The sequence below is a fragment of the Miscanthus floridulus genome, chromosome 3, assembly GCF_019320115.1.
Source record: "Miscanthus floridulus cultivar M001 chromosome 3, ASM1932011v1, whole genome shotgun sequence".
Taxonomy (NCBI): domain Eukaryota; kingdom Viridiplantae; phylum Streptophyta; class Magnoliopsida; order Poales; family Poaceae; genus Miscanthus; species Miscanthus floridulus.
In genome coordinates this window covers 106,250,025-106,264,209 of record NC_089582.1, presented here as the reverse complement: position 1 = coordinate 106,264,209, position 14,185 = coordinate 106,250,025, and the positions used below count along the sequence as shown (strand labels likewise).

General features: G+C 44.1%; 1 protein-coding gene across 1 annotated transcript; it reads left to right on the top strand.

The window, feature by feature from the left end:
• The first annotated feature begins 8,425 nt into the window (after positions 1-8,425).
• On the top strand, positions 8,426-13,157 carry LOC136546370 (probable protein phosphatase 2C 69). Its single transcript, XM_066538347.1, has 9 exons — positions 8,426-9,079; positions 9,538-9,709; positions 9,989-10,142; positions 10,218-10,281; positions 10,840-10,947; positions 11,170-11,295; positions 11,391-11,623; positions 12,506-12,708; positions 12,801-13,157. The coding sequence occupies exons 1-9, from the start codon at positions 8,864-8,866 to the stop codon at positions 12,833-12,835; spliced, it is 1,311 nt and encodes a 436-aa protein (XP_066394444.1). The 5' UTR covers positions 8,426-8,863; the 3' UTR covers positions 12,836-13,157.
• Positions 13,158-14,185: the final 1,028 nt, after the last annotated feature.

The window sequence follows — 14,185 nt, the reverse complement described above, 5'->3', positions numbered from 1 at the left end:
CGAAGCCTAATGAGAAGATGGATGCACACTTGTCTACTCTTGATTCACTAATGAGGTTTTACTCTTGGATTCTCAAATCACAAACACCTCACTAGGACCTTGCTCTTCTTGGCACTCACAAACATGTTTCTCAGCTGTTGGAATGAGCAAAAGTAGCTCCACTCACAAGTGGAGCTTCTATTTATAAAGCAGCCTAAAAAACGAACCGTTATGAGCTTCTACGGGGTGACCGGATGCTCCGATCGTTTTGACCGGACGCTCCGGTCAATTCAACCCATGAACAGTTTTTAAGTGATGACCGAACGCTGTCAGGGTCCGGTCAGTACCGACCGGACGCGTCCGGTCGCTCTTGGATGCTTACTGTAAACGACTGGACACTGGATACTCAGGGTCTGGTCACCACTGACCAGACGTGTCTGGTCGCACTTTCTCAAGTCTGGACCCTTACTGGAGTCGACCGGACGCTGGCCCTCAGCGTTCGGTCACACGACCTTCTAGCGTTCGGTCACACCAGACTTGATCAACACGGTCAAATGAACTGACCGGACCCTGCGGCCAGCATCCGGTCGCACCGGAGCCAGCGTCCGGTTAGTATTTGACCCTCCATTTACTTCCAACTCTCGATCATATGTGAATGAAGTTTGCTCCAAAGGATCTTAGGCATTCATAGGAGCTACCTAGAGCTAGTTTTCACAAGTGTGCACCACACCTAACTCACTAGACTCAACTAGGTCAAGCTACCCGTTCATATCCCCCTTCATAGTACGGCCAAAGGAAAAAACAAAGTCCTAAACTACTCTAAGTGTCTTTCCAACTTCAATTGACACTTAGAACTAGTTATCCTTAACCTTGTCGTCCATCCTTTGAAAACCAAAACGATTTCCATTGTAGGGGCATGACAACCTCGATTGCCCAATCGATCTCCATTACCATGACCTAACTTAATTGCCTCTGCAAAACACACGTTAGTCATAGTAATCTTGTATTGACATTAATCACCAAAATCCACTTAGGGGCCTAGATGCTTTCATGCTCCATCTCGCCTGACCCCTTGGGTATAGGCTCCGTCTCGCCCGACGGGGACCCATACCACCACCAACCACTCTAGGTCCAAGCATATGGGCCTGGGTCAAAATTCTGACACAAAGAAAGAGACTGCCATGACTCGATGTAACCCATGGCCATAACAGGCCATACCTGAGGATTCACATCAAGAACAGTGTCGGACGTGCCGGTGCTATTCTACCTAACTCTCGTACAAACATTAACAGGCACATCAGTTTACCATGACATCTGATGGGATGAAATGGAACACCGTGACTGACAGACGACGCCTGTGCATGGCACTAGTGATGAACAGGGCCATGACGTGGAGTCGTCCCTATTAACATCTACTAGATCAGCAGGACTCGCGTGAAAAAGAAGGACCCGATGATCCTAAAGGCCTTCTTCTCTCTCTTATTCTTCTCTTTTCCTCTGCTATAACCCATGTTTTCCCTTGGCCTATAAAAGGGAAAGCAGGGCGTCCCATAAGGGGAATCCAATTCAAGAGGGGTTGACCCTTGGAAACCAGATCGATCTAGATCCACTCAAGAACACCACACGAGCACACGGCTGAGCAGTAGTCGAGCTCTCAGCACCCATTCATTTTTTGCACTAGAGACTTGGGATCCTTTCCCTCTCTCGTCCGTTTGTAACCCCTACTATAAATTTTCAGTACTAGTAACACGAGCAGCAGCAACGAACTGGACATAGGGACTTTCTGCCTGAACCAGTATAAACCTCATATCCTCTAAGCACACCATCCGAGCCAAACGTGTAATACTAGAAATTTACTCGTCGGTGGTAACTCAAAACACCGACAGGATTAATGCAAACAGAGCCTCGCTCTATTGCCTAAATCATATCCAATGCAAAGTCCATAATCTCGCCTGGTCTCTAGTTATTATCCTCCCAAGTTCCATATTATAGGTAAGAAGTGTGGAACCTATTATGAGCAATGACATGTTGCTCACATCTATCGAGTTCCCTAAGAAATAGCATCTACACATGCCTATTAGCTAGTATGACTCATAGGTCAAGATCTTTATGCATGTAGGTTTCAATCAACTCCTACACTTAATGCGCATTAAATAGAAAATTAATTAAAAACATGGGTTATGCACCGGGGCTTGCCTTGGGGTAAATTGTATAATAAAAAGTTAGTATTTGCATCATCTTCAGGATTTGAGCCTCCATCAGCCTCCATCACACCATCTTTTGGATAGAATACCATACACCGTCTTCAGAGTTTAAATCATACTTCGATTGATCCGTTGATCCATCATCGCACCTAAATGATATGCATTGATGCAAATGCATGCACACGATGATAGATGCATAAATAAGGGTGTTTTAAAAAAAGATGAAAAGGAAGTACTATGTCGTCGAGGCTTAACGAGGATATAAATTGTACTAAAACCCAACTATCATCCTTTCCGAAGGGACTTACGATGAATTGGTTCTAAGTTCCAAGTGTAAAGAGTAGGATGAATTAAATAGTTAAAGTACATTAGGTTCAAGTTTACTTGAATTTACTATGTGATGTAGTTATCATCACCTTGTCCTATAGTTACATCATAATGTGAATGACTTAAGGTAATTTGAGTTTAGTGGATTAATAAGTAGTATGAAGTTACACCATTCTAGTGCTTAAGGCTATTATTACATGGATGTCATCACAAGAACAAGAAATCTATACTAACATGGATGTCATCATAGGAACAAGAAATCTATACTAACATAGATGTCATCACAAGAACAAGAAATATGTACTAACATACTCATATGTATGTTCAGTAATTCGAAAGTGACTTCAAGTTGGTATTTGCTATACTAACTTCACTGTTATTAGCAAATATATCAATATATTATATAATATACTTATAATCCTAGTGTTCATGAGGATGATTAAGCTACCATGATTATGCACACATAAGCATATTAATTGCTTTTACTTAATTTATTATTTAGTTGGTAATTAACATGTGACACATGATAATTCTACCTTTCAACATTTGGTGTAACAATATAGTGATATCAAGTATTCACTGGTTACTACAACAGTACTACTACAACTAGGTCACACATTTTCTATTTTTACTTCCCTTTAATTTCCTTTAACTATTTATAAGGCAATTAACACACATTAACACATGATAAACTATAACTCCGTCATAAAGCATCTAATGGTCATGAAATTTTTACTCCAAGTCATACTAAGTATGGGTAAGCTTCCATAAAAAATTCATAATTTTCTGAGCACATAAACTAATCTAATTAATTATAGTAAACCCTAGTTTAACAATTGCAGTAAATATTTTATACAAAACAGGGTGTTTTATATGTTCACTTTGTAAATATTTTTATTAAAAGTTCAAAAAACTTAGGTTTTACATTTTACGATTTTTATTTTATTTATTATGAATTTTACAAATTTCAGACGATTTATGAAAATGAGAAAAACACAGAAAATGAAAACCTGCGCTACAGGCCGAATTCGGCCCAACCAGGCCCACGCGAGGCACAGCGCGGAAGCAGGCCGGCCTATGCGGGAAAGCCCAGGGCGTGCTGCACATTTCACACAAGAGACCCTGCGTTTTGAATTACACTATTTTTAATTATTCATATGAGTCATAACTATTATAAATGGACCCCGGATTTTGTTTCTATTCTTGTTTTCCCAGGTCCTTAGGGGAGCCCGAACAGGGCACAGGCAGGGGCCGCTCGGCCGGTGGCCGATTCCGGCCGGGAGGGCTCCGGCGCACGAGCGTGGGTGCGCAGCGACACCGAGAGGCGGTCACGTGGCCATGGTCAGCATCTACGTTCAGCGGGACAGCAGCGGCAACGGCCAGGCGCGGCTGCCCGTGCGTACGCCCGCGGTGGTGGCGGCGCGACGGCGGCCGGCGACGTTCCGACGAGAAAAGATCCTAATCGAGCTCAAAGAAGGGTACGTGAGCTATAATGCCTTAGCACGTATGTATCTGCGGTATTGGTCAGGGCGGAGATGGCTCTAGGAAGTCCGTCCGCGTGCACGGACGTGGGCGGCGGCGTGGACAACGGCAACGTCGGCGTTTCCGGCGATTGGATGAACATCCAGAGAAGATGTGTCGCATACGAGTCCGAGGAATCAACGCGGAGCAAAAACGTCCACAAACCGAACCAAGGGAGTACGAGGACAAGAGTTGGCATAGGGAGAACCCGGTTCGGCGGCCATGGTGAGCGGCGGCGAGGGGAACGCTTCGGGTGGTTTCTCTGGTGGAAGATTTCCACCACGATCACGTCCAGGAGCTAGCTGGGAACCTCTAGCAGTTGTGAGTTAGAGGAATTGGAGAGAGACAGTGCGTGCTCGACGAATTTTGGAAGGGCGAACGGCGTCCATGGTGTGCGTGCGTCGGCTGTGGATTTTATAGCCGAAGACGAGTTCACGGAGGGGCTGGGGTTACTTGGCGTCGAAGGCTCGGCCGGAGGCGTTCCAGTGAAGGTGCTAATCGGGACGTGGATGAGGGCACGCGGCAGCGCGGCGGGCGGACGCGTACGGCGCGGTGATGCCGGTGGCGGACGCGACTACAGGAGGACGGCTGCGTGGCTTGCTGCTTCGTGGGGAACAAGGAGTCGGTCGAGGGCTCGGGAAGCAAGCCAAGGCAGCACGGCGAGTGGCAAAGGCCATCTGGCACGCACGACGTGCGGCACAAGGCAGCAGGGACGCTCGACGCGTGGGCGGGCACGCGTTTATCATTGCGGCAATTCGTCGAGCAGGTGGCCGGTTTCACAGTACCCGAATTTGGGATCCTGTTTGTGGCCATTTCCGTGTAGGTCTAGGTGTGGTGTCCTACACAAAGTATATTCGCCTTAACTTGCTCTACATGTTTGCTTAAGGGCTCACGGTCATTAGGACTACGGATTAGCGGTTAATTAGGCACCAAGATGGCATTGCCAAGCTGATTCCAGCACTTAGAAAGTCAATCGAATCGGGTTCAAACTTGGGGTTCCAAATTAAACCATTTAGGTCTAATTTCGTAGCTATTGATTTATACCACGTTAAAACACATGACTTATACTACTTTTCATATTTTGGTCAAAGTTGAAGTGTTTAATAAAATAATCATTTTATTGGCCTCCTAAAAGTCTATTCAGCTATCTACTAGAATTGAGGGTTTGGATAAATTTAACTACTTTCTTCACCTAATTTGGGTTTAACTTCTTAACAAAAGTTGTTCATAAACTTAATTAGGATCCATTGGTCACATGGTTGACTTTTGTCAAATATCTAATTAACAATATTTATTTGATAATGCTTGTTAGAGCTCGTATGTGTTATCATTTCATCTGACTTTAACTTTTATTCTTTTTTACTTTTTACACTAACCTTCACTTAATCAATCATTAACCTAGTTAATGATTTTATGTTTAGTGTTAATAGCCTTACTAACACCTAGGGTGTGACACCCGGGCACGCGCGGGCCACCGCCGCCGAAGAGCGCGTGGGCCGCCCCCGCCGGAGAGAGATGAGGTTGAGAGGACCGAGAGAGGTGAGGTTGAGAGAGAGATGAGCCGCGCGACAGAGAGATGGAGGCGAGTTTGGATGAGGGAGCTGCGGTGTGCGGCGCCGTCGGCTGAGGGAGCTAAGAGAGTTTGGATGGGTGAACCCCTAAGGGTGGTATATATACACTGAGCGCAGTATCGGGCCGAGATGGGCTGTCTGGGCTCCGAGCTGGGCCATTATTTACCGAGACGGGCCTTATAGTGTGCCTGCCTCCATAAATGGATTAACCGAGGCGTTTGAGTTATATTGCCTGCCTCGGTTAATCGTTATTAACCGAGGCAGTTGTGTTACAGTGCCCGCCTCGGTTAAGGTTGCTGGTCCGACTACCCTGCCTCGAATAATCGAGGAGGGCAACCAGGCCAACCGCCTTCGAGCCCCAAATGGAAACGCTGTGCAAAAGATTTTCTGTAGTAGTGCCAATAGCTGACATGATGCTAATTTTGCAAATTTTTGTTTAATGATAGCTAGATTTGTAGTTGTTCATTAAAATAATAGTACTCCGTTCATTCTAATTTCTAAATCATAAGACATTTTGGCTTTTCTGAACACATAGATTTTATTGTGCATTTTAGATATACATTATGTTTAGATATATAGTAAAAACAATATAACTAACCAAAAAAGTTAAAATATTTTAATTTAAATTGGATAAAATATTTTTTTAAAAAAATTAACACATCTCCCCATCTTTCAATCCCATGCAATATCCATCAGTCGTCTCCCAACCTCCACGGCTGTACGTGCATGGATTCATGTTGGCGCGGCCCTTTCTTGCACGGCCGCTCTTGCTCCCTTCTCCATATGGTTCCACCACGCCACCTTGATCCATCACTCTCTCCCAGCGGAGCACAGAAGAAGGGAACAAGTGAACAACCAAATCGAGGGTAGCACCTGCCAGCAGAGCACAACAGGTGCCAAACAGTTGCATCTTTCTTTGATTTGATGTTTAGTCTATGGACGACTTGCTCTACGGTACTCTAAACTAACTATATGGACTATTGATCTGGATATCAATTAGCACATATTACCTCCTAGAAGGTAATAGAAGAAATAAGATAAACATCTTCTTATTAGATCTAATATATGTATTTGATTGCTAATTGATATAACATGACATGCGGATAAAATCTAAAATGCCTTTCTTCTAACAAGTTTATTTTGTAAAAGAAACCAAACGTGATTTGTTTGTTACATTTTGCATATGGAAAAAACTAATGTGATCTGGAATGATTTTTTTAACATGAAAGAAGAACTCGTGTGAGGTGTGACAACTATTTTTTTTTGAAAAATAACATGCACATATACAACCGCTTTGCCATATATACTGCTTATATTCTAAATTATAATAAGTCATTTTAACTTTTTTGTACACAGATTTTGCTAAATATCTAAACACACGTTATATATATATAAATACATAACAAAATTGATGTACATAGCAAAAAAATTTAACGAACGGAGGGAGTACATAGGAAACTTTAGGAAAAAAAAAGAATCCATAGAACCCTATCATCATGACAGGTGCACAGTTCTTCACAGTTTCGGAAGTAGGAATGAAATTAGCTCTGTACTATTGTCATATTCTTTCTTTAGTATACTCAAACTTATACAAAGTCGGTGCAAAATTTATTTATCCACGTGCAGACCTTTGTATGCTCAATTGCTCATCGTGACTTCGTGAGGACCTGAAAAAAATATTCATTAGCGTGAGTGACGTTGAGATTCTAGAAGTCCCTTTATTTAAATTATTTATTAATTGTTTTATCTTATCTAAAAAATTAAGGGCTGTGATTGTTTTAGAATATTACCTTCTAGAAGGTAGAACACCGGATGATTGGATCCATATAATTTGTGATCCTATTTCAGTTTGATGTACACCAAAGTAACCATGGACTTCAACAAATGAACCTCCGCTACAATCGGAATGGTCTCTTCTCAGTACGATCTGTTTACCATGGCCAATGAAAGAATTTTGTCCATGGCGAGGCAATCCAACCACCAATGAGAAGTGCATTATCCATTGTGACTTTGACAACGAACTATCAACGAGCTCTGAGGAAGAACGCCAAACGTGGAGAGGGCTGGAAGAAGCCGCCAGAAGGAACTTTGCTTTTGAATATAGATGCTGGCTACAAACCAGAGATGGGCGTCGGAGGCACTGGAGGAGTCATCAGAGACTCGGCTGGTTTGTTCATAGTCGTGTCCTACTGTTATTTTGATCACATCGTGTCCTACAGGCTTTACAGCTAATCAGCCCTCGCTCTTGCTCATCATCACTCGATTATAACAACCATAATCCGGAAAGCTCATCCACAATTGGTTTACCAAAAAGCAGCAGCTGGTTGTCCAGCCTACGAACTGAATGTCTATCACGCAACATCGATCGTTCCCTCCCGAAATGGGATTGCAAGTCGTTAGCCAAATCATGCATGAACGCCTTACGCCACAGTTAAAACACAACACGACGCGGGTCGTTGGCTCGCGGCAGATCCGGCGGCACACGTAAGGCTGCCGCGCGCGCTGGACGGCAATGGGCCTGGCCGCCGTTCTTTGGACTTTCTCAGAACGGAGACGGGGCCTTGATGCATTTTTTAACGACTCAATGCACACCAGCCCATACCCACCTGGGATCAAAGGTTCAATTTCAAATTGGTCGCGTTTCGGAACGTGCTCCACATCCACCTGAAGACAAGCCACCTGCTACGTCCGCGTACGCCTGACCCCGTCAAACACGGCCTGGGCGTAGCAGCCATGAACAAAGCCGGCCTTCTCGGGTTCTCAGACGCAGCCCCAGCCCCAGCCCAGACCAGCTCATCCGAGGAGCAGCGGCTTTTTTCAATTGGAAATTTACCTGGCACGTGTAGGGGCGGACGGCCACCGAGCGCGAGAGAGGGAAACGGAGTCGGAAGCGACCACGCAAACGAGTCGTTTCGAATCGAATCCAAACTGCATTGCGTGGCCGTGCCGACAAAATCGGAACGGCTGCGCCGATCGAGCGATCTCTCTCCTTTTTGCCCTCCAACAAAGTCCTCAAAAACACCCTGACCTCGTCGTCTCTCCCAATCAAGCTGGTGGTTTGGCTCACGCACCGCGCACTCCCTCCCGCTACACCATAACCCGCGGGGACCTTTTTCGCTGCGTGATCTCTTCTTCATTCTCAGGCGGCGCTTGCGTACGCCGCGGCAGGGAGTCGCTAGCCGTCTGAAAGCAGAGTCCTCCCCGCTCCGGGTCATCTGAGGACGAGGGCCGAGGGTTTTGAGAGGAAGCACCCCGCGACCGATGGCGATGGCGGCGGCGCCGGCGGCGTTGTCGCCGGGGACGGTGCCTTTGGGAGTGCTGCTGCGGCGGGAGGTGACCAAGGAGCGGATGGAGCGGCCGGACGTGCTGTGCGGGGAGGCCAACCGCAGCCGCAAGGGCGAGGACTTCACGCTGCTCCGCGCCGACGCCGGCCAGCGCATCCCCGGGGACCCCTCCACTTCCTTCTCCGTCTTCGCGGTAATTAACCCACATTGCTCTCTGCTGTCCATGTCCAGCAGATTCTGGGAAGTAGAGATCGCGTTCGCCTACTGGAGTTGAGTCGGTCGTGGGGTTTTGGGCATCCGCCTTTTACGTGGCTGCCACTACGCGCTTGCTTTTCGCCTTTTCTGGTTGGCAGAGTTATTTCGACTTTTTAGTCAAGAAAAGAGAAATAGTTGTTGCGTTTTTTTTTGGTTATGCGCATAGGCCAGTGCATGCATGGTGGAAGCATGACGACTGTGAATTTTTTTTTTTTTACCTTTGATTTGATCCTAAGCATCGTATCTTAATTATGTGATGTTATGAAAAAAAACATATCAGATTTCATCTCTAGCTTAGTGTTTTGGCGGTAGCTTGATGATGGCACACCGTTGATTACTGTTTTTTTTTCCTGATAGCCATCTGATGATTGCCAATTGTGCTTTGTTGATTGATAGCTTTTCGATGGGCACAACGGATCAGGAGCTGCCATATACGCAAGGGAGAATCTGTTGAACAACGTCTTGCGTGCCATTCCTACATGTTTCTGCAGAGAGGAGTGGCTTGCCGTGCTCCCACGTGCGCTTGTTGCAGCGTTCGTCAAGACCGATAAAGATTTCCAGGCAGTGGGTAAGTAAGTCTTATTATTATTGTTCAGCTTAGTGTATTTAATAATACTGAAGGCACGTTTCATAGAATTATTATTTAGTCCTTAAAAAGGCATATATTGCTCAGGCAGACACATGATTTCTTTCTTTTCTTCTTAAAGCCAATGCAGTGCACAAGGTGTACTATCTGACAGTTTCTCTTTTCCTGTGGGAATAGAACATATGAAATAGTCCTCAATTTCCTTTGGTAACTGCTTTTCCTGTTTCAAATGTTTCTGACACATTTTCTTTACTGTTTCAGCTGAAACTTCTGGTACAACTGTGACATTTGTGATAATAGACGAGTGGGTTGTGACTGTAGCATCTGTCGGTGATTCACGCTGCATACTAGAATCTGCCGATGGCTCAATCTACTTTTTATCAGCTGATCATCGCTTTGACTCCAACCCAGATGAGTAAGTTTTGCTCCTAATGTTATATATTTATTATTATAAGAATTGTTCGATGTTTATAATCTTCCTATTTTTCAGGGTCAAGCGCGTGACAGCATGTGGGAGCAAAGTTGGGAAAATGGACATTGTCGGTGGTCCAGAGGTTTGTGTCTCTGTCTCACCCTTAACCCTGTGTGCTCCTGAATGGATTTTGTGTATGTTTGGCGTATAACCCACCATGGTGGTGATTCCCAATTTCAGCAGTTAACTGTAATAACTCCATGATTATATTATTGGCTTTGCTGTGTTCTAGTGTACTCCAAATGGTATCATAAATTATGATAGAAATTAAAAGCTTGTGCAGTGTGTTTCAGTCCATGGTAGTTTATATTTTGCACCGAACCATTTCACCATTTTTCTTTATTTTCATGATATGACTGCCACTCTCTTTGGTCTTTGCTAATTGTTTGACCCAAAGTATTATTTTTGTTTTTTGTTTGAAAAAATACTGTACTATAGTTTCAATCTGTGACTTTAATTAGTGCAAGTGAGCAACCTTTATCTTATTTCAGACACTGCAAATTCATCTGTCTCTAATGCAAGTATCATTTGTGTTTAATCCATTTTATTGCCCTCCTAGTATAGTTTGGTCTCCTTGTTTTGTTTGTTATATTATATAAAGTACAGTGGAGTAAATAGGTTTACCCTTTTGACATTTCAGGTTGGTCCTCTAAGATGTTGGCCAGGTGGCTTGTGTTTATCTAGATCCATAGGGGATCTTGATGTTGGTGAATGCATCATTGCTGTTCCTCATGTTAAGCAAGTGAAGGTTTGTTCACCTGAAAATTCTGCTCTACACCTACAACTTCCAAACATTGCATGTGCCATTATATATGTCCACTCACAGTTAGATACCAAATTATTAAGTCTCCCCTTCAAGATGGCGTCATCATGTCATGTATATAATTAAACAGCAATTTTAGTTCTAGAATCGTGACTTTAATCATGACCACTACAGTTCATGACCCTGTGTTGTTGTTCTTTGTATCAGCTTTCTAATGCTGGAGGCAGAATTATCATTGCAAGCGATGGTGTATGGGATGATTTGACTTGTGAAATGGCTCTTGACTGTTCCCGTGGGTTCTCATCAGATGTAGCTGCCCATCGAATTGTTAATGTAATTAACTCACATGTGTTTTCCTTAAAAGTCATATTATTTCTTTGATTAATCTCAACAATCTGTGATCCTTGGTTCGTTATTTTTTTCTTCAGGAAGCAACCCGGCCTCGAGGAATCAGGGATGATACTACCTGCATCGTAATTGACATTCTACCACCAGAAAATATAGCCCCGAGTCCTCCTAAGAGACCGGGCAGGATTGCACTCAATAATATGTTTCGCAGAAGATCTCAAGATGTTCCCTCCAAAACAAAGAGATCAGATTATGCTGAACCGGATGTGGTGGAAGAAATATTTGAAGATGGCTCTCCGATGATTTCTAAAAGGTAACATATAACGAGCTTAACAATTTTCTGTTTCACCTTTTCACTCGTATTGTAGTTTGACCTCATGTATATATAGCTGTAAAAGTAACAACATTGCATAAAAATATAGAGTTATCCTTGTTTTTGAAAGGCTGGATAAGTAGAAATGTCAACTTGAAATCATTGGAATACTAGCATCAATATAAATTGTGATGGAGATGTCCTTATGTGTACCACTGCATCAATGTAGAGTAGATCTGGTTACTATGATTGTGTCCTTATGTAGTTATGTTTATGGCAATGAAAGAGACATATTTAGCTTATGCACACTCAGCTGGTACAATTACTATGGTACTCCATTAGTTTGTCAGATCTTGCTGTCTGCTAAAGGATCTTAGGACTTGCAGTAGTAATTATTGGATACAGAAAATGAGTTGGCACTGCTGCTTGACGGTATCAGCCACAGCCCCACCGTTTTTGTTTCCATGTATGGTCAGGATTGCCTGCTCATCTGCTGAATCCTTTCCTGACACCTACAACCTTGGATCCTCCTCTTTCTTCTGATTATTTACATGGTGCTGTCCTCAAACCATCGATACATAATAATTTTGAGATAATGTAATTAAATTATTTACCACATACTGAAAAAATAAATAAGTTGAAATCTCGATGTTTCCAACTTTGCTTTCAGTGTTCTAGTATATAGCACTGAAGCTCAACTTGCAACCTTTTGATTAATTTGATTCTTGTATGAGTATGAAGTAATATGTTAAGTAGTTTCAGGATAGTCAACAGAAATTTTGCAACCTTAGAAGTTGCAATACATCAAGGATTATTCTTACTACTTGTTTTATAATCTCATAATAATGCTTCTGATTTCTAGCACTCATTAACTACCTGCAGGCTAACTACCGGATATACACTTGAGAAAATTTTCGCACCCTCCAGTTGTGCAGTTTGTCTGGTACGGTTGAAATCTGGACAGGGAATTTCAGTGCATGCTAACCCATTGCAACATGAAAAACTACAAGGTTGGCAGGGTCCTTTCCTGTGCCCGAGCTGTCATGAAAAGAAAGAAGCAATGGAAGGGAAGCGCCGGCCAAGAGGTATCATTAACAATTGCTATATACCTGGACTACATTCTGTGGCTAACCCTCATACCGCTAATTCGTTTTTGGGTTTCTATTTGTCTTTCCAGGATCTTCAACAAATGTCTTCGGTCACATGTGCTAGGCCTGCCTAATTTCCCTGAACCACTCTTTCATACCACTAAAGATTCTTTTATTCATTCGTAACTGGAAACAATAGTCAGCCCATAACAATTCATTGGCTAGAATTGACCGTTTCAGTCGAGTAACACCGAGTGTTCTTGACAAACAGCCTGGAGATTTATTCATCAGTTGGAGTAGCATAGGAAACCCCATCTTATTTTTCAAAGGACTACGGTTGTGTTCAGAGGTTCAGCTCAGCTGAAAGCCGCATCTACGCATTTCAGTGTACAGACTACAAACTCTACAGAGGTCGTTTTACTTGTATATAGAGGTCTAAATGATCATTGGTCTTCTTGTAATTTGTTGAGGGCCCAGTTCACTGACGACGCCCAAGAAAAATGCTTAGCTTTACGAGTCTGTCTACTATGCAATCACGTGTTTTATGCAGTTTCAACACATGATTTTTTTTGCACCATAGAATTAAGATCCAATAGCCTCCACCCTCCTTCTACCTCCAAGCTTCAGCCTTCTTCTACATCCAGACAATCACAAAATCATAGGTCCACAGATCACAAGAAACATTTTTTTTCTATAAAATGACAAATCACAGTCGCAGAGGAGGAGAAGGAGAGGCCTACCTGAAGCTGGATCCGCCGCCACCGCCACTGCCATGGCCGGCGTGGACGCGGGGAGGCGCGCCGGGCGTGGGTGCGGATGCCGGGGCGAGCTCGCCGGTCGCCGTCACCGACGCCGGTGGTCACCGGTGAGAAAGAGAGAGAGAATTTTTTTTTTGCTAAAACACATGTGTGTTGTATAGCATTTCTGAACTCTTATTGGAAATTCGCTGGTGACAGTGTTAGTGCTCTGTGAGCTCGATCGATGACACTTGAATAGTTGAATCGCCGTGCCCGTTGTTGCTAAACATCCACTGTCAATCACTGGGATATTCAATATAATTTCTGCACGTCAGACCCATTCCAGCGTACATATAGGAACCGTTTGGCCGGGCTCCTGCCGGCTCCGGCTCCGGCACTGTAGCAGGGTGTCGGCCGCTGGGCGGCCGACAGGAGGCTGTGGGAGCCGGAGCCAGCGGAGCTCGAATTTCTGGCTCCGGCTGCTGCGACCGCGTTTGTGAGTGGGGAGGAGAGGAGAGAGAAAAAGGGCTTCGATGAACAGTGAAATACGTATAGATGAACAGTAATTTCAGCGTAGGAGAGGAGCCGGAGCCGCCCGCAGCCAGCCAAACGGGTCCATAGTATGGGATATAAACAACTAATCTCTATCGTCTGTGCTGCTCATCATGTAACTATCATCCACCCTCAGTATGTACCGTGTTCACGCGCTCCTGCTCATCCATATGCGTCCATATTGA